The sequence below is a fragment of the Pipistrellus hanaki genome (assembly GCF_964339955.1).
Source record: "Pipistrellus hanaki genome assembly, chromosome: 6".
Classification (NCBI taxonomy): domain Eukaryota; kingdom Metazoa; phylum Chordata; class Mammalia; order Chiroptera; family Vespertilionidae; genus Pipistrellus; species Pipistrellus hanaki.
This window is the reverse complement of record NC_140508.1, coordinates 67297103-67318562: the sequence shown is the minus strand read 5'-3', so window position 1 is coordinate 67318562 and position 21460 is coordinate 67297103. Positions and strand designations below refer to the sequence as shown.

The 21460-nt window shown below is 38.7% G+C and overlaps 1 protein-coding gene across 1 annotated transcript in view; it reads left to right on the top strand.

Annotated features, from left to right (window-relative positions):
• STK4 (serine/threonine kinase 4) overlaps positions 1-21460 on the top strand; it is an 82017-nt gene that overhangs the window by 12797 nt on the left and 47760 nt on the right. Inside the window, exons 3-9 of the mRNA XM_084888722.1 lie at positions 987-1115; positions 3474-3588; positions 4247-4411; positions 8055-8222; positions 10305-10442; positions 13093-13221; positions 14422-14608. Coding sequence (XP_084744848.1) covers positions 987-1115; positions 3474-3588; positions 4247-4411; positions 8055-8222; positions 10305-10442; positions 13093-13221; positions 14422-14608 — 1031 coding nt within the window. The remainder of the gene's footprint in view (positions 1-986; positions 1116-3473; positions 3589-4246; positions 4412-8054; positions 8223-10304; positions 10443-13092; positions 13222-14421; positions 14609-21460) is intronic.

The window sequence follows — 21460 nt, the reverse complement described above, 5'->3', positions numbered from 1 at the left end:
TTATCTTATAAAGTAGTTGGTCTGAAGGTTGTGGGTTATTGTTAAGCTGATTAACAATTATCTTGTAAAGTGGTTTGTGTTGTTGTCATTTTACATATGAGAAAATTGAGGCATAACATGGTTAAAAATTAAAACTATGTTTGTAAATGTGATGGTGATAGGACTAGATCTCTAGATTCTAAGTTTAATACTCTTTTAACCTCCAAATTGAGTGAATATAGCTATATGATTTTTATTTATTTTCATTATAAGCTCTTAAGAGAAGATGGAGTAAAAGGCAAAAAGAATATTTATATGCTCTGTTCACCTGATACTAGCATTTAAAGAGATTTAGACCTTTAATTCATTTCCATAATGTTTTAAATTTTATTGCAAGTAAGAGGAGCGAGGAATGAAAAACTCAGTACTAGAGTGAGCACAAGGAAACAAGACCTCCGGTTTGTGGCCCAGGATAGATGTGGAGCGAGCTAAGGCTTTGTATTCAGTCACAACTGGATTCAAATTCTGGACGATCATTTATTTATCACTTACGTGTGACCTTGGCCAAGGCATGTAGTCCCTCTGAGCCTTTTCACATTTACCTGTGTAATAGGGATAATGGCCCCCATTTCATTGTGTGTGTGTGTGTGTGTGTGTGTGTGTGTGTGTGTGTATGGATGAACTGAGATGATACACAGTTTTTGACAGACATCAGACATGAAATGGTAGATACTATAATAATTATTCATACTAACACATTTAGTACAATTTAAATGTCAAGTTTTTAAGATGCCATTTTATGGTAGTTTTCTTAATGGCAATCCCCATCCCCCCCCTCTTTCTCCCACCCCCAACATACTTTAACTATGTCAATTTTACAAGTAGAGCTAAGTATACATGTATTAGGTACCTAGGCTTATAAATTGGAACTGAAAGTTCCTTATGTTTTACCACATTTATCTCTTGGCTTATGACTTTAATAAATGTTCTCCTTCCTCCAATTATAGGTCCTATGGCAGTGTATACAAAGCTATTCATAAAGAGACAGGCCAGATTGTGGCTATTAAGCAAGTTCCTGTGGAATCAGACCTGCAGGAGATAATCAAAGAAATCTCTATAATGCAGCAATGTGACAGGTAAAGGCATGTGGAGAGAACTCTGGAGAGAACATTGGTTTTGAATTTGCTGTGATCATTTAAATAGTTTGATGCCTAGAGTTGCATTTACTTAGACATGTTACAGAAGGGAGCACTTAATGGAATCACTGTGCATGTGTTTGTTTTTCCAGAAAGAAATATAATGGAAAAGTTTGTGTTTTTGTAGCTAAACTTTTATACTTTCTATTTCTGCATAGTTTTCTGTTTTGTTTTTTCAGTAAGCCCTTTTCAAAACTAGGAAGAGGCGAAGAGGGAGAAGGTGGTGCTAGCTTTTTTTTTTTTTTTTTTTTTTAAATAATGATCTCTTACTTCCTATTGAGAAAACATTTCTCCAGAGTCAGTTAAAAAGAGATAATTCATTGCTTTTTAGCTTTAGAAACCTTAGGACATACTGATAGATAGGTTAAAAGAAAAAATTTATTTCTATCTTATTGGTCCTTTCTTTATATCTTTAAGAAATTATTCAAGCTAAGAGTAGCTAAATTTGTTATTTTTGAGGAACTAAAATTTGTCAAATGCTGTAGCAGGAAGTCAGGCCAACAGGCGACCGCAGAAAAGCACGTGGTTTGCTCTGAAATACTGTGACAACATGGGCGGTCACAGTGATGGGGCAGGCTTCTCTGGTACTGTTTAGATTTGAGAGAAATGGCCACTGAGGGGGGCAATGCCAGCTCTAGGGGTTGAAAGGGGAATGAGAAAGTCTTGCACTTGAAGCTGCATTCATTCTTCCAAAGCTCTTTTGGTCAGCAGGTCAACTTGGTACTGCCCCCACCCCACTTTTTTTTTTTTTTTTTTTTGTAAAGCTTCAACATTAGGACAAGGGGAGCTACCTGCTAGGAAATTTGCCCTGGAGTTCTGAAGTCTCACAGACTCGTGAATGGAGTCATATCTCTTCTTCCTCCCTCTCTTTCTTTTATTCTCTGTACACTGGTGGTTACTCTACATAAGATAAAAACCTTGTATTTCTTGATTGTCTTGACCAGAATAAAGTAGCAGGGTTGCTTTTCCTCCTCCATTAGATATATTATGGAATTCTTTCCAGTTGACAACTTGAGACTTGGCCACTTTTGAGTGACTCCATGAGCTGTGTTACAAACAGGGCGTACAAATGTGTCTATAATTAGCGAAGAGGTATTTTGAAGAGCCTACTCTGTGCTAAGTACTGTAAGGAATACAAAGAAATACAGGACTGAGTTCTCATCCTCTGGGAGTAGACTGATTGGACAGGCCAGGCATATGCATGTACAGGAAAATCCAGCTAAAAATATAAGACTTATAGAACATATTCCAACAGGAAGTACCTGACAGTAATTGCCTCGTAGAGGCTGTAAATACCATGGGAATTTAGGGAGGTGTGAGCAAGTGTGGTTATATACCTTAAAAGACTTGTTCATCCATTTCTTCATTAATATTCACTTACGTGGAGGTTTTTCCTCCTGTCCTTGTCATTGGCATATTTCCCAAGGATGAAGGGGCTTGAAATCCTGAGAGTTAATGAAGCCCCGTTGGTTTTAGCATCTTCAGTTATTATGCAACATTACTAACCCTGATGATAATCTAGCCAGTTAAAGCGGGTAGCTTTCAGATGGCAAATTATTTAATTATAATGGAATGTTTGATTTTTCTCTGAACTTCCTTGTTTGGAATCTCTCTTCAGGCTTGAAACTCCAAATTTTTTCTTTATAATAGGTTGTAGTGGGTTTTCGTTTCCCCCCCTCAAACTACATGTGACATCTAGGAAAATTTCAAATAAAAAGGAGAAGATAAAATCACTTTTCCCCTTGGAGAAGTAATCATTATTAAATACTGCTTAGTATACATATCCTTCCACATCTCTTTTTGGAGTTTCACTGCGCTTACCAACGCAATTGCCACTGTGTGTGTGTGTGTGTGTGTGTGTGTGTGTGTGTGTGTGTGTGAGAGAGAGAGAGAGAGAGAGAGAAAGAGATAGAGAACAAGAAATCTCATATTATCAAGTATTCTGTAACTAAACTCCCTAATTTAGATGGTATCCAAATTATCAGTTTTATAAACAGTACTACGATGGTTATCATTTCTTTTTTAATATTTGTTTTTTTGTTGTTTTTTTTTAGAATGAATTGTAGACTTAAAAATGCTGTGGGTTAAAGGACCCATACATTTTTTTCCATTTTTATTACCTATTGCCCTCCAGAAAAGTTATACTAGTTTACATTCTTATCAGGAGGGTGCCCATTTTAACCATAAATATGTATACTTGCTCTTTTGAGCAGAGAAATTTTCAGGTGTTTATCAGTATGAATTAATAGAGATGTTTGAAGGATTTTCCACTAACTTATATTTTCTCTCTCTCTCCAGCCCTCATGTAGTCAAATATTATGGCAGTTATTTTAAGAACACAGACTTGTGGATCGTTATGGAGTACTGTGGGGCTGGTTCTGTGTCTGATATCATTCGATTACGAAATAAAACAGTAAGTTTTCTTCTAGAATAATGCCACTGAGCTAATCTCTTATGCCATCTTCTTTTTTCTGCCTTCTATCCAACTTTCTGGCTTCTGTGTGGAAAATACATTGCAGAGGGTCAAGGGCAGAAGCAGTGAGACTGGTTAGGAAATTATTAGGATAGTTCAGGCAGGACTTCCTGGTGCTTGGACCAGAATGATTACAGAGAATACGTTTGGATATATTTTGAAGACAGAGAAAAGCTAAGAATGGCCTCAAGGTTTTGGGGCAGAATAGCTGAAAGAATGAAATTGCTTTTACTGAGAGAGAGGAGACTGGAAAGAGTAGAGTTGGGTGGATGGTAAGGAGAGGGGTAGGGTAGTGGTAGAGATAAAGAATTTGAGTTTGATATATTATGCTTATGACACTTGTTAGTATTCATTGGAGATGTTGTGTAGGCAGATATATGAATCTCGTATTTGGGAAGAGATCTGGGCTGGAAATACATAACTTTGGAAGTTGATAGTGTAGCAATGGTATTGCTGTCAAATGCTGTTTACAGGCTGAATACGATCTTATATTTATATTCTAGAAAAGGAGTTTGGATCTTTTTTTTTTTCTTTTCTTTTTCCTTTTTCAAACGTCCTGATGTAAACTAAAGGATTTTGATTTCTCATTCTTATTTAGTTAACAGAAGATGAAATAGCTACAATATTACAATCAACGCTTAAGGGACTGGAATACCTTCATTTCATGAGAAAAATACACCGAGATATCAAGGCAGGAAATATTTTGCTAAATACAGAAGGAAATGCAAAACTTGCAGATTTTGGGGTAGCAGGTCAACTTACAGTAAGTAAAACTGTTACTTGTTGTTCTGGCCAGTGTTGTTCAGTGGTTAGAGTGTTGGCCTGTGCACCAAAGGGTTGCAGGTTCAATTCCTGGTCAAGGGCATGTTCTTAGATCGCAGATTCAATACCCAGCCCAGGTCTGTGGAGGCAACCAATTGATGTATCTTTCTCACATTAATGATTCTCTTTCTCTTCCTCCCTCCTTCCCTCTCTCCTTTACTCTCAGTAAAAATCAATGGAAAAAATATCCTCGGGTGAGAATTAACACACACAAACATATTTTACTTACACTGCTAACTTTCAGCTCTGTCCTGAGAAGGACTTCTTATTTGTTTTTAAAATATAATACTTGATATAATTGTATTAGTAAAAAAGTTATAGAATGTACTAATAGATTACCAAAGAGCTAGTAGATTATTATTATTTTTAAAATACATTTTATTGAATTTTTTACAGAGAGGAAGAGAGGAGGATAGAGAGTTAGAAACATTGATGAGAGAGAACCATCGATCAACTGCCTCCTGCACACCCCCCACACTGGGGATGTGCCCGCAACCAAGGCACATGCCCCTGACCGGAATCGAACCCGGGACCCTTCAGTCCGCAGGCTGATGCTCCATCCATTGAGCCAAACCGGTTTCGGCACTAGTAGATTATTTTAGATCTTTTCCTGGGATTCAGGTTCCATAGTTAAAGTTTAGTTTACTTTGATAAAAATAAAATCTAGCCCTAGGTGGTCTGGCTCAGTGGATAGAGCGTTAGCCAGCCAACTGAAGGGTCCCAGGTTTGATTCCTGCCAAGGGCACATCCCTGGCCCTGCTTGGGGTATGTGTGGGAGGCAACCAATTAATGCGTCTCTCACATCAGCGTTTCTCTCTCTCTGTCTCTCCCCCTCCCTTCCACTCTCTCTAGAAATAAATGGAAAAACATCCTCAAGCGAAGATTAACAAGAAACTAAAAAAATAATAAAATTAAATTAAATCTAAGATAAGAAATGACAGAGTAGAAGTTTAAATTCTATTGGGCTGCATCCTTATATTTATAAAAGGAAGAAAAATTAAATTCAAACTGCTTTCCTTGAATAAGTCATAATGTCTTTTCATTGAACCTTCAGGTAGCAGATAGCAGTTACTGAAAAAACTGTACTTGTTTGATTCCAGGATTCAGTCTCTTGATTCTCCTTCTGTCCCACCAGTTTATGGCAAAAAAAACCCCATTTTTCCAAACAGGAAGTCTAGAGTGATCTGATTTTGTAAAATACACGAGTATATGTGAAGTATATATAGAAAAATAAAGACAGTTTTGGACAGATGTATACTAAAATTTGCAACAAATTATATATTAAACAGTTTTCTTGGGTGGTAGACTATATAGATATATCTTGTTTGATTTTTTTTAGAGCTAGTATTATATACAGTTTTAATTAATTTATTTTTTAACTTAAATCTACCTGGAACATGTTAGCTTGTTTCTGGAGTCAATATTTTCTATTGATCTAGTTGGTTTAGTATCTACTCATCACTCTTAATTTTCAAAAAATTTACAGTTATCCAAATACTCATTTCTAGTTATAATCCTTGAAAACAACTTTGATTACCACCATTTGAAAATACCCATGCAAATTTCAAGTTTCAGAGCAAAGGAAATGACTAAGCAGTAAAATAGTTCCTGTGTTAATTTTTTGCATAGGATTGACAAAGTGAGATCGATTAAAAATTTTTATCATTTGCTCCCACTAGCATAACCTAATGTAAGCTACAGGCATTCCAGAAGGAATAGGATGATGATGTTGGGAAGTACTGTTACATATTTAGTTGTTTAAAATCCTTCTCTTTCTAAAATATAGGAGTTCTAGGAAAGTTTTCTTTCATTAGGACCGTGCCTCTCTGGGGAAATATGCAGGTGGTTATTTGCCCATTTGTACTACCCTTCCTATATAATAAAGAGGTAATATGCAAACCATCAGGACTTTATCATGGCTGCCTACGACTAGGCCAGCAGGAGATTGATTAATGAGGGATGACCAAATGACTGAACAGCAGTCTGCATGGGGCAACCAGGCCAGCAGGGGGGTCAGTTGGGGGCAACCAGGCTGGCAGTGGGGGTGAATTTGGGGGTAACCAGGCCAGTAGGAGGGGCAGTTGGGGGTAACTAGGCCAGTGGAGGGGGGGGCAGTTAGGGGCAACCAGGCTGGCACGGGGTGGGGGAGAGTTGGGGGTAATTAGGCTGGCAGGGAGGGCAGTTAGGGGCAACCAGACTGGCAGAGGTCGGCAATTGGGGGAGACCAGGCTGGAGGGGGGGGACAGTAAGGAGTGACCAGGCCAGTGGAGGGGGGCATTTAGGAGCAACCAGGCTGGCAGGGAGAGGGCAGTTGGGAATGACCTGGTTGGCAGCAGGGGGCAATTAGGGGCAATCAAACCGGCAGGGGAGGCAGTTAGGGGCAATCAGGCCGGCATGCAGAGGCAATGAGGGGTGATTAGGCCGGCAAGGGGGGGAGCAGTTAAGGGCGATCAGGCAGGCAGGCAGGTGAGCGAGTAGGAGCCAGCAGTCCAGGATTGTGAGAGGGTGCAGGCTGAGCTGAGGGGACCCCCTGTGTACGAATTTCATGCACTGGCTCTCTAGTCTCTCTATAATTCTTCTTTAATCCCCAAACTAAGACTTTATATATGACTATATATTATATAAAAATATGTATAAATTATATAAAATGTATATTTAAAATATATGTATACAGATGCGTATGTAATTTTCTTTATTTAATTTCCTTATTGCACATGTAATACATCCTTATTGCAAATGTAAACCATAGAGTGTTATAGAAATATAGGGATGGAAAGAAGTCTTTAGTGTTTGTAACTTCTAGATACAATTGTTAATAGTTTGGTGCATGTTACTTGAGATTTTTGTTTATTTGTTTGTTTTGCTATCCATAGAACAACAATACTTATTGTTATTGGTTGTTGTTCCATTATTTTTCTTTTATAAAAAGGCTATATTATAGCTAATTTTGTAATCTAATTTTTTTTTTTTTGCTTCACAATATACCTTGTACATTTTTTCCATGCCAGAAAAATGTTTTTATCTCTTTTTTTTAAATGTAGTATTTCATTGTATGGATATTTATTGTTTTTAACTTACCCCCTTTAGATGGTCATTTGGGTTATTTCATTTTTCTCCCCCCTCCCCATATTACAAATATTTCTACAATACTTGTGCATACAGGGTGGGGCAAAAGTAGATTTACAGTTGTTCATATGGAAAATTATACAATAATTAGTAAATAACAATATAAGAATAAACTGCATTTCATATACTCACAACTGTAAACCTACTTGCCCTATATATTTTAGGGTGCCGAGATACATCTCCTGAAATAGATTTGGGTAAAAGGATATGGACATTTAAGTTTAATAATTACTGCCAAATTGCCTACTAAAAGTTGTATCAATTTTTTTGTGTTTTAGTAACTGACTGAGAATCTATTATGTCTCTAGGTTATTTGAATTTCTTTGTGACTCACTTGGTCATGCCTTGAGTATGGTTTTTATATGTATTTCAGGTGTAAGATATTTTTTATTGTTGAAAAAGTCTCTTTTCTTCATAGTTTTGATGCTTAGTGTTGGTCTCTCTCCTTTCTATTTTAGGATACTATGGCCAAACGAAATACAGTCATAGGAACACCATTTTGGATGGCTCCAGAAGTGATTCAGGAAATTGGGTACAACTGCGTGGCAGACATCTGGTCATTGGGAATAACTGCCATAGAAATGGCTGAAGGGAAGCCCCCATATGCCGATATCCATCCAATGAGAGTAAGGAAATGGATGGGAAACCAGTGGGGTGGTTAATTACTAGTCATCATTAGAAAGTTAGTTAGGTGACTTACTTGGTTAGGTACCAAATAATAAATGAGTTAATTATATGTTATTAAATGTTAGTCTGGACTCCAGATGATACACTTCCACTAGCTGTAGTCTCTAATTAATTAAAGTATAATTTACCCCTCTTCATTCCAAAGGCTGTGTATCAATAGCCCGAGGTAAGACATGGGCCACAGAAATGCTTGGTGCGACTTGTGCAATGTGTATTTTTTAGTTTAGCTGCTCACATTTTAATGTGATATTAACTGGCGCTGAGTAGTGGTCTTCTCCTTTACACAGGCATGGGCTTCCACTTCATCAGCCTCCACAGTTCCCTGTCTACCAAGTATCAGTGTCACATACTGCAGTGTTTTCTCTAACGTTTGTCTTACAGTACGATTTGTCTTATAGTAGTAGTAAGAGGAAAGCAAACTATTTTTTTGAACTCATGTGACTAACACCCAGCCTGGTTCATGTGTTGTCTTTTTCCTGCCTGGCCCTTGCAGGTATTTGAATTTGTAAGTTTTGGTTTGTAGATCATCACCCTCTCTTCATCTGGAGGCTCTGTACTTGCCACCCTCCATCTACTTCTAGAATGTTAAGGGCCCATAGATTTACTCTCCACCAAAATACCCTAAGGGGCTTCCAGGGTTTACCACCACCACCCACCGGACCCCTCACCACAGCACTGTTATAAGACCTCAACCCTTCCTTGGGCTTTTATAGTATTTACTAGAGGCCTGGTGCATGAATTCGTGCATGGTGGGGTCCCTCTGGGTGGCCTGCAGGGATCGGGCCAAAACCCGCAGTCCAATGCCGCCTGCAGCTTCTATCTGCCGCTCCTGCTCATCCTGGCCCTAATGTGTCTAATGTGAGCTCGTGCCCAATCAGTCCAATCGGAAGAGACTCTCACTGCCTCAGCAGCAGCAGTGCTTACCAGCCATGAGCCCTGCCTCTGGTGCCCTCCCAAGGGGAGTGGCCTGCAGGATTGGGATGAGACCAGCTCTCTGACATCCCCCTAGGGGTCCTGGATTGTGAGACGGTGCAGGACAGGCTGAGGGACCCCACCGGTGCATGATCAGGCTGGAGAGGAACTGCGGAAGGGCTCCAGGCCTGTGTTGCTCATCTCACTCAGTCCTGATCAACTAGTTCTTCTATTGAAAGACTAACAGTTTTTTTAAAAAGTATTCATGGGCCCCTAGATAAGCTCCCGTCTTTTTTGGGAGGTGGAGAAGTAGGGAAGGGTGGACTATTTACTGGTTATATTTTTAGATTTAAAGACTATAATTTCAGCTGATTATTGCAGAGAGTTTTATTTACTTTTTAAAACTGTGGCTCTTTTAGTGGAAACTCAATTAACTACAGTGTAGTGGGCCAAATTTTTTTTTTTTTTTTTTTAAGTATGTTGAATTGGCTTGGTTTGAAAGGGGATGAATTCCTTATGATTTGGGGGACTTCTGAGTTTATGGTGTTCTTGCAGTAACTAGTTATAGCCAGTGGTGGTGGTAACCTTTAGGAAGGATGGAAATTTGACAGTTCTGCGGCTGAGGTTTTATCTTTAGGACATTAATGCTCTTAGGTCTTGCCTTTTTACTTTGAAAGGCAATGTACTGTGGTTAACAAAAATTATAAAAAGCTCGGTGGGGTCATTTCCTGGTCAGGGCACATGTCTGTGTTGCAGGCTCTATCCCCGGTACATTAGTGTTTCTCTCTCTCTGCCTTTCCCTTGCTCTCTCTCTAAAAATCAATTTTAAAATATGTATTTTTAAAAAGTTTGGTGGATATTGTGAGGTTTGGGGGACAAGGATGCATATGAAAGAAGGAGAAGGTGAGGCAGGAAAGGGGAAGGAGAGAGTGATTTGTATCATGTTCTTTAATTGCCATACTTCTTACCTTGAATACTTAGACTTTTGTTGGAATTTGGGTGGGCTCTTTAGTGGATAAGAGAAAAATCATTTTATCAAACCTCAAATGTATTTCCAGTTACATTTTTATTGAAGCATCACTTTTCTTTCTTTCTTTTTTTTTAACCAGGCAATCTTTATGATTCCTACCAACCCTCCTCCCACATTCCGAAAGCCAGAACTGTGGTCAGATAGCTTCATGGATTTTGTGAAGCAGTGTCTTGTAAAGAGCCCTGAGCATAGAGCCACAGCCACTCAACTCCTACAGGTATGAATCACCCTGCGGTGCTCCCTCTGAATTTCATTCACATGCTAACCAAAAGATGCTTTTAACCCACCTACACCTGTGTGGAGATGGGAAAGAAGTATAAGACATTTCCTGCTTCTCAGGAGGTTTGGTCCTAACTGAGTCAAAAAGACATAGAAAAGAATGTTAAGTAATTGAACAAGACAATATGGCAAGGAGATATAGGGCTCTATGGGATTAGAGAATGGGAATTGACATTTAGTGAGCACCTGAAGACTAAGTGATATACTATGTATAACTTTGAAGAATGCTTTATACATATTATAGATAGTACGATATGGATTTGACAAATATTTGCTGTTATTATTATTATGCTAGGCCAATAGTTTTCAACCATATCCAGTCCCCATATATACAAGGTGTTCCAAGCAAAATGTATACACACTTTAACAGCTAATAGCTTAATTTGAAAATGAAATGGTTTTTAATAAACACTGCCTTTATAATTATTCAAAGTGTATACATTTTGGGGGGCAACACACACACACACACACACACATATATATGTATATGTATATGTATATGCATATGTTATTTTTTTTAGCATTCATTACTCTTCTGGAATGAAACTCATAGATAATAAACTTGTTTATGCCCATAATTTTAAAAGAATCAGTATAATGTCTATGATATAATGTAGACATATAAAGATAACAATTTATAATAAAATAACATATTTATCAATATAGAAATGTTCCAGCCTTACTCAACTTACTGGCATAATGAAATAGTTAGAGACCTGTACCTATCATCATGAAAGAATTTAGATGTAAGAGCAGTAACAAGAACAGAAACCATTCCATTCACGATATTTAGGAATATGAATGGGTGGGCACTTGCATAAAACAATGGTAAGTAATAGCAGACCAGACTTATTTGTATATGATATGAGGAAGGAAATTATCTAATAAGCTTTCCAATGGGAAAGAACAGTAAATATGATATTCTTGCAAATGAACTGTGTCTTGTTTTTAAGTATAGTGGCAAATTCTTTTCCTGCCTGGCTGGGGTTCTGATAAAGTTTTATGGAAAAGATATCTCCTGTGTTACAAGCCCACCACATGTTGAGGCATACTTCCAATCTATAGAGAACTTGGAGACCATATCCTTTCATGAGTCCTGGGGAATAGAGAAGGGATTAAAAAGAGAAGCACTGGGGACAATATCAGAGTAAGTTTGGAAAAGCAATATACAACACCCCCCCCCCCCCCAAAAAAAAAATCGAAGAGATTTCACATAGATTTCTTTTTTAAAAATCTTTATTATTGAAAGTATTACATGTCCCCATTTGACCACCATTGACCCCTTCACCACCTTATTGTCTGTGTCCATGGGCCATGGGTTATGCATATATGCATATAAGTTTTTTGGTTGATCTCTTCCCACCCATCCACTCACCTTTTACAGAGATTTCTTACAATTGTGCTATAAACAACAAATATGTAAGATGATATTAATATTTATTTGTTTTATTTTTTTAAAAAAAAATCAATGTATTGAGGTGGCATTGATTAATAGGATCATGTAGGTTTCAAGTATACATTTCTATGATATGAGATCTGTATACTGTGTGCCCACTATCCAAAGTTAAACTTATCTTCCGTCATCATATGTTAGACCTCGTTCACCCAATCTCCATTCCCTTCCCTCTGGTAAGCACCACACTATTGTCTGTTTCCAGTTTTATATCCTACAAATGAATGAAATCATATGGTTTTTAACTTTTTCTGACTGACTTATTTCACTTAGCGTAATACTCTTAAGGTCTATCCAAGTTGTTGCAAATGGCAGTTGTCTTTTCTTATGGCTGAGTTTTCCATAGTAGATATGTACTACATATTCTTAATCCAATCCTCTATCGAAGGACACTTTTGTTGTTGGTATTAATATTTAAAAAACTCATTTTTATAAATGTAATTCAGCAATATTCCTGTGTTTCAAGTGTCTTTGTGACTAATTTTAGTATTTCTGCAATAACTACACTTTTACATTAAATTTGTTTTTACCTAAATAATAATTGAAAATGCTGTAGTTCACTGAATAGAAAGAATAAGCAGGATGAGTAAATTATTCAGTAATTTCTAAACAAAGTCTTTATTCCATTTAAACCCCTACTCCAAACTTACCTTCCAAATTACTAGACCTTTTGCTTATCTCTGGAAAAAGTTTTCAGTATTATTTATCCGAGTGTACATGTACTCTGAGACATTGAAAGATGCACAGAATGTGCTACAGTGTGTTGTGCCAGAGGCTCCACTTTGCAGGATTGTGCTGTCCCTGCCCTCCCATGCTGTTTGTGTTCTTCAAACATTGTAACTAGAAGCTCCCAACATTACAACATTTCCTCCAGCAGGTTGAGAATCTCTAGGTCTGGCAGAGAGAAAGGGCAGCGCAGTTCTAGACAGGCCAGAACGGGTGGGCAAAACCTGACTGCATCTGCTTGGTCATACTAGTAAAGTAAGGGGGTTAGCTATTGTCCAAAGCAAAAAGAGAAAGATTAGATTCATCTACGGACTCAACAAACACTATCAAGTACCTGCTGTGTGCCAGGCACTGTTTTGGCACTGGTGCTTATAAACCGTCCCCAGCGTTTATCACTTTCTTGCTTAAGCACCCGTTTGTCAAGAGCGCCAAAGGAGTGTCGATCCTGCGGGACTTGATTAACGAAGCCATGGATGTGAAACTGAAACGCCAGGAAGCCCAGCAGCGGGAGGTGGACCACGAGGAAGAAGAAAACTCGGTGAGTGGCAGGCCTGGCTTTGGGCCTCAGGCATTAATGCTCATTATTTCATTACTAGTGACCCGTGCACGAAATTTGTGCACATTAAAAGGGAATTAATTAGAGGAAATATTTTAATATTGCTATTTGCCCTTTCTCTATAATAAAAGTGTCAGAGATGAAAGAAAATAAGTAGAATGTATATGAAAATCTTCCTCCTGTTCCTGTCAGAGTCTGGGCATGCCATGAGAACCAGAGTCAAGTCCCCACCCACCCACCCATGTGCACCTCAAAATCGTGTGAGACCCAGACTTGGCTGGCCCCACCTCCATTGGGCTAGATCCAGACCTGGCTGGCCCCACCCCTGTCAAGCCCTGCCAGGTGGGGGGTGCGGCCTGAGATCCCCCAGCCCAGTGCTGGGGCAGAGGGCGCAGCCTCAGGTCCTTTGTCAAACCCCAACAGGTGGGGGGCACAGCCTCAGGTCCCCTGCCCCAGCCCAGCACCATGCAGCCTCAGGTCCCTGCTGATTGTTCGTTAAGGCTTGTTACAGGAACTCAGCCTCCACTGTGGGCGCAACCATATTGTGCTATGGGAATCCCACCTCTACTGTGGGTGCAGCCATCTTGTTATGGTGTGATGGTCAATTTGCATATCCCCTCTTTATTAGATAGGATTGCTAAGCCAGGTAAGATGTGTAGGTATTGGGTCAGCCTGCAGCTGGAGACTCTTTTTACATGACTCTGTCCTGTCCTGGACCAAGCCTTGCTAGAGGCTTTCATCATATGTGCGTGCTCTTCTCACAGTGCTTCCTAAGACACTTACACATTTTATCTTTCATTCAATGCACATTTTTATTCTGGAAAGAGAATGCTCATGTCTGAGGCTTTGTTTTTCTGTGTCCTTTGGGGAACCTAGGATTCATGCTAAATATGTAGAGTCTAAACTTATAGACTCTCTCACAACCCTGAGATTCCAAGGGTGTTCATAGATCTTTAGATATATGTTGCCAAACTCTATTAAGAAGGGGAGAAGGAGGGAGTCCTTTAGATATATTACTCTTACTTGAGTAAATTTATGTTCTTTGGTTAAATAAAAGTAATCCCAGTTAGAATCTGAGTAAGTGTCAAATCCAGAAATATTTGCACCAAGATGAGTAATAATAATTCAGAAAACTCACTTTTGATCAAATTAGCTCCAATTTGAGAGTCTATTCTTTTACAGGAGGAGGATGAATTGGATTCTGGCACCATGGTTCGAGCAGCAGGTGATGAGATGGGCACTGTCCGAGTAGCCAGCACCATGAGTGATGGAGCCAATACTATGATTGAGCACGACGGAACATTGCTGTCACAGCTGGGCACCATGGTGATCAATGCCGAGGATGAGGAAGAGGAAGGGACTATGAAAAGTAAGGCTCTGATCAAATATCCTAACTTCTCAGGTAGACCATACACTTTCCAGAGAAGACAGGTTCACATGGTCCACACAGGCTCAGTCTGGAGGCCTCTTCTGTTGCTGCAACCAAAGGAGTAGAAACGTGGGTTGTGGTGAGGGCACGGGTTTGGGGAAGGGGAAAGCTGGCATGTGAGTCAGAGGCAGGAAAGCGTCAGTGACCATTCTCTCACTGAATGATGTCATTTCCCCTCCGCTTCCCGAATCTGTGGAGGCAAGCACATTGATCTGATGCATAGTTCTGAGCTATTGAAATTCTGAGCTGTTGACTGTATATATCTTATCTTTTTCATAATACTCTGTGCGTGTGCGTCTCACCCAGGTTTACCAGTACTCAGTCAATCTGTTCAGAATGACTGCACACACTTAAACGACCTATCAAATCCCTTTGAGTTTAAGCCCATCTCTACTTCTTATCCCACTGATCCTTTTTTGCCTGAGGCCTGACACCGGAGCTCAGCTCCCATCAGAATGCCATCCTCTTCTACCTTCTTCGATTGCTTCCCTTCCCCTTACTCTGCATTACATACCAAGTCGCAGAGGAAAGGAATTTGAGAGTATAAAACGCTAGTAATTTAGTTGTGTAAGTACGATTTAGCCTAAACTTTGCTTAAGTTTAAAGCAGTAAGTCTCTTCATCTTTTCTTCATTATATTTTTTTTTTCTTCCTCTAAATCAGGGATTAGAAAACTATGGTCCACATCCAAAATGTGGCATGCCACCTGGTTTTGACAAAGTTTTATTGGAACATAGCCATGTCCATTCACTTACAGAGTGTCTATGACTTCTTTTGTGCTATAGAAGCAGAGTTGAGTATTGGTGACTGAGACCATGGGAATCCCAAATCCTGAAAGTTTTGCTGTCCAGCTCTTTACAGACCGAAAAAGTTCTCTAACCCCTCCCCTAGACCTTCTGCTTTGTGATTGATTAATTCACTTAATACATTTTTCTTCAGTGCCTATCATATCCCAGGTACATTGTAGATGCCAAAAATGCAACAGGAAATGAAGAAATAGTCCCTGCCCTGAAGGAACTCATTGCCTAGTGTGGGGGACAGACCATTGATTATTCTTCAGTGTATGAAATGAGTTCTAAAATAGGGGTAATATAGGGTGCTGTCGAAGCAGAGTGGAAGAATATTTAGTTTAGACTGCGGATTACTGAAGAATTCCTGGAGGAGAAAGGTAAGCTGGTTGGCAAGTGAGTAGTGTGGGTTGGAAATGGTCCAGCAAAGGGAACAATGCTCACAGATTCGAGGAGGCAAGAGAAAGGCTAGTGAGTTCAAGGGAACTGCAGCTGGTTTATTGTGGCTGAGACAGTTCCAGGGCTGTGGTTCTTAGGATTTCCCTCTAGTTTCACCTTTCAGGTATTTGTATTTATAATCAACCCTTTGGGTTTTTTTATTTATTTATTTTTATTTTTTATTTCAGAGAGAAAGGGAGAGGGATAGAGAGATAGAAACATAAATGATGAGAATCATTGATTGGCTGCCTCTTGCACGCCCCCTACTGGGGATCAAGTCTGTATCTGGTCATGTGCTCTGACCCAGAATAGAACCGTGACCTCCTGGTGACGCTCAACCACTGAGCCATGCTGGCCAGGCAACCCTTTGTTTTTGAAGGGAAAAGGTTGTTTGTGTGTTTGTTTTATTTTGGGGCTTGCTCATCATCTGTGTTTCTTCTGACCAGAACCACACAGATTGAAGAGTAATAATACTATTAGTGGATATGTAACTTGTGTATCTTTTCTGGAATGTAGTATGTATCAAGAATTTGAAAAGTTCAAACCTTTGACTCAATAAATTCCACTTCTAGGGCCCTGGCCCAAGAAAATAATTGAAGATATAAGCAAATTATATTTAAGAATTTTTTCAAATACGTTACTTAAAATTGAAAAATTGGATTAATTTAAATGTTTAATGGAAAATGGTTAGTCAAATAAACTATGATGCAACCATAGGATGGAATACTACACCATATAAAAATATTAAAAATCCTGTTTGGGGGAAATATTTAGAAGGAATCGCTTAGACAGACAGTGTGGTTCAGTGGTTGAGTATTGAGCTATGAACCTGGAAGACATGGTTCAATTCCCTGTCAGGTCACATGCCCAGGTTTCAGGTTCAATCCCCAGTAAGGGGGCTTGTTGGAGGCAGCTGATCAATGATTCTCACTCATCACTGCTGTTTTCTATCTCTCCCTCTTCCTCTCTGAAATCAATAAAAATATATTTAAAAAGAAAAAAGGAGCCGAAGCCGGTTTGGCTCAGTGGTAGAGCGTTGGTCTGCGGACTGAAAGGTCCCAGGTTCAATTCCGGTCAAGGGCATGTACCTTGGTTGTGGGCACATCCCTGGTAGGGGGTGTGCAAGAGGCAGCTGGTCGATGTTTCTCTCTCATGAGAGTATAAAACGCTAGTAATTTAGTTGTGTAAGTACGATTTAGCCTAAACTTTGCTTAAGTTTAGCTTCTAGCTCTCTATCTCTCTCCCTTTCTCTCTGTTAAAAATCAATAAAATATATTTTTTTTTTAAAAAGGAAACAAATTTATAGCATAACCCAGTTTTACCAAAGTAAAAAAAAAAAAAATTAACATGTTAACATGTGCATAGAAAAATGACTGGGGAAAAAAACTGACTGAATAAAAAAGCTGGAGAGAAATAAACCAAATATTAAAAAAGTAGTGTTGCTCAGTGTTTGAGCGTTGACCCATTAATTAGGAAATCACGGTTCGATCCCCAGTAGGGAGTGTATAGAAGGCAGCCAACCGATTCTCTGGAATCAATAAAAACATATATATTTTTAAAGTAGCTATTATTGGTAATAGGATTATATGTCTTTAAATTTTCCCCAAAAAATTTTCTCTAGCATTTATCAGAAAAATAAAAAACCATCACAATATTGCTGATATCATTGTGTGTCCTGTAAATTAGGACTTTCAACTATATATTGCCTTAAGAATCCCTTTTCCTCTCTTCTTCCTCCTTGCACTGCTTTTTATGGCCTTAAAAACTGATAGTTACAAAGTGACATTTGTCACTCTCTGCTAGTCTCTTTAAGTACTTACTGAATTCTTAGGGAATGTTGTATCCCCTAAACTCAAAGTTGAAGCACCCTAGATATATTGTGCTTGGTGTTACATAAATAGTCTAGTGAATGCTATGAACTAAATTTATTTTCTTTTTTCTAAGTAGCCATGTGATTTGTTAGGAAGATTTGCTTTGCAGTAATAAGCTGCTGAGACTCTAGTTCTCTCTTTGACTCTGAGTGCCATATCTTTTTGTTTGAAGGGCTATAATTATGCAGATGATTATAATCACTGTGTAATATACCTAAGCTGACCCAGTGCATGAATGGGTTATGGAAAATCTGTCTTTTTTAATGTAAAGAATTAATTTTGTTCCTAATGTAATTTTCATATTTCACGTGCTAATTAATTCAGTGGATTTGTGCAGTTTCTGAGCTTGGATAGTTTTAGCATGCCTAATGAGAAAAATGCATCTTTTATTATAGACATGATGAAAAAAATTAAAACCTCAATAGTCGCAGCAGAGTGATATTAAATATACTCAGTTCACAAACAATCTGCTGCAGGTCTTATAATATAGATTTTGAGTCACAAGTTTGACAGATCTACCACTTATTTTGAGATCTTTGCCTCTTACTATTTTAGGAGTTATTTAAATTTTCATTATGGAAAATTAAAACATACACATTTGCACAGAATAATATTATGAGTCCAATGGACCTATTGCCCGGTTTAAAAAATGATTAACGCATTCATTGCCCATCTTATTTTAGGCTCCCCCTCCCAAGGAAAATAACAGACTGAGTTAACTTAAAGCAAATCTCAAACATCATATCATTTCTTCAGAACTGATTTTTAAACATTTAAAGGAGTCTTTTTTACTAAGCCTGACTCAGATACTATCTGTGTTATGTTGGATAACTCACTTTCCTTGTATGGACTTCAGTGCTCTAATCTGTAAAATTAAAGAATTATTTTTTTTTATTTTTAAAATCTTATTGAATTTATTGGGGTGACATTGGTTAATAAAATTATATAGGTTTTACCCTTCTGTAACACCTGTTGTAGATTGTGTATTGTATTGTGTATTCACCACCCAAAGTCAAGTCTCCTTTCATCACCATTTACCCCCCCTGTGACCTCTTCTACCTCCCCACCCACCTTTCCCTCTGGTAATCACCATACTGTGTCTGTGTCTGTGAGTTTTGGGTGTTTTTTGTTTTGTTTTGTTTTGTTTTTTTAATTCCTTTATCTTTTTCACCCAGTCCCTCAACTCTCTTCCCCTCTAACAGCTGTCAGTTCTCTGTATCTGTGAGTCTGTTTCTATTTTGTTTGTTTATTTTTTTCATTAGATTTCACATATAAGTGAAATTATATGGTATCTGTCTTTCTTTGAGTGACTTATTTCACTTAGCATAATGCTCTCCAGGTCCATCCCTGCTGTCATAAAAGGTAAGATTTCCTTTCTTACCTTACAATGGAATAGTAGTCCATTGTGTAAATGTACCACAACTTTTTTGTCCACTCATCTACTGATGGGCAGTTGGGCTGCTTCCAAATCTTGGCTATTGTAATTGCACTGCAGTGAGCATAGGGGTACATACTTACTTTTGAATTAGTGTTTCTGATATATATATTCCTAGAAGTGGAATGCTGGGTCAAAAGGCTAAAGAATTTTTAAACTTGCATATTTCCTTGCCTTTTATAGTTCTAATAGTTCACATGTTTATAAAAATAATATCACACATGGCTAACAGGTAGGCATCTTTCTTGGGGCCCTCAGGGGTATTTCTCTCTAGAGCAGTCCTTAGATTATTTCTCATTTTCAAAGTATGCTTGTGGTACAGCCCAGGAATCATATTTCTAGAAGTTGACTCTTTCCATTGCTTTAGTGGTCAGAAGCCATTCCTAAGCCATGTCCTTGAGTCCTGGATCCTACCTTTATGCTGGGAATTGAGTTCTACCTTGATGTGTCTTGGCTCCTGTCTTTATCCCAATTCGTGTTCTCATATTAGTCTTCAAACCAGTTGATTTGGCTTTACCAATGGGCCACCTTGCTTGTGCCATCTATAGACTTTCGTTAAAACATTACTCTGTGTGTGTGTGTGTGTGTGTGTGTGTTTTAAAATATATTTTATTGATTTTTTACCGAGAGAGAGATAGAGAGCTAGAAATGTTGATGAGAGAGAAATATTGACCAGCCACCTCCCGCACACCCCCTACTGGGGATGTGCCCGCAACCAATGCACATGCCCTTGACCGGAATCGAACTCGGGACCCCTCAGTCCACAGACTGACCGACCTATCCACTGAGCCAAACCGGCCTCAGCTGTTGTTGCTGTTTTTAAATCTTGAATTTCTATGTGTTTGGAGCAGGAGGGTAAGCCTCTCGCGGTTCAGCTTTTTCCATCATCTTTTTTTCTGTCAGTCATCTTGACCTGTCTACAGCAATGATATTTCTATAGTTTCTCTATAAGGGAACAGGTTCAGAGAGATTGTTATTTGCTCATGGTCACATGGCAGGAAGTGGTAGAGCTGGGAACTGAAAGAACTCCAGAGCGTATGCTTCTCTCTGCTAACCTCCTGATTTGTTTTGGAAGCCTACTCTAACATTAGTGGGCATTAGACCCATAGTATACAACTCACCAACATTCATGGTAAGACTGGCGCTGGCTTCTGGATTCCAGAAATATTTATTTTTAGAAAGAATTATTATGCATACATTATTTATTATACTCAGGAGGATAGACATTATGACAATAATAATCTTTAATACCTTGGCATGTAATATATATCGGGCTCTGTGCTTAATCCTTTATAAGCGTTTCACATTTACTTTAATCATTACAACCATGCTGTGTGGTAAATATAGCCATATAGTACCCCCACCATCACCGCCCCCGATTTTGTGGTAACAGAAACGAAATTGCAGAGTGCTCATGATTACATAGTGAGTAATAGAAAAGCCAAGACTTGATGCCAGATGTCTTTGATTTAAAAATTCATACTCTTAATCATTATATTATACTGCTTCTCAGCAGAGCCCCATAAGTTGTTGAGGGTGAGGACTAAGACTCATGTTACAGGTCCTATGTTGGGGAGCCTCAGCCTACATGAATATACCTCTTCTTGCTGGTCATTTGAATAACTGGCTACTCTACATGTTTCCCCAGGATGTCCAGAAGCAAAAGGTGGATGATTTTCAAAGGGGGTCTGCCTCTGTTGATAGGTTAATGGTATTGTTACATGAGGGAGTATATTTGGTTGTATATATCTGAGTCTATAGTAAAGAATCAGAATGTATTTGGAAGGAGGAAATTAGAGTGAGGTGAGATTTGATTGCTTTACAAGACACCTCCAGAACACCTGTAAGAACCATATTGCTAAACCATGGCCCACACTACTTTGAAAACACATGTCTAGATAAAATATCAGTTTGGGGATTTTGGAAGGTGTCTGCTATTTGTTTATGTGACTGGATTTTTCATAAGGCTGTAGAAGAAATTTGTTTGTCCCTAAGAACAGAGGGACATAGTCCTGTAGTGACATGAGAGGTTTTGTGTTAGGATTCTTGCACTTCCTTTGACCATCAGAGGGAGCTCTGTAATAGGTTATGAGTTAAAAATGTGTTCCCATTTGTGTTCACAAATCTCCTTTCTGTGGTAGGCTTTCTTCAAGATTAGCACTGTTATTTATTTTAAATAACCACAGCAACACTAGGGCAATGTATATTTAGGTAGGAGTTTGGATAATTCATATAAGGCAAAGTTCAAATAAGACTGAAAC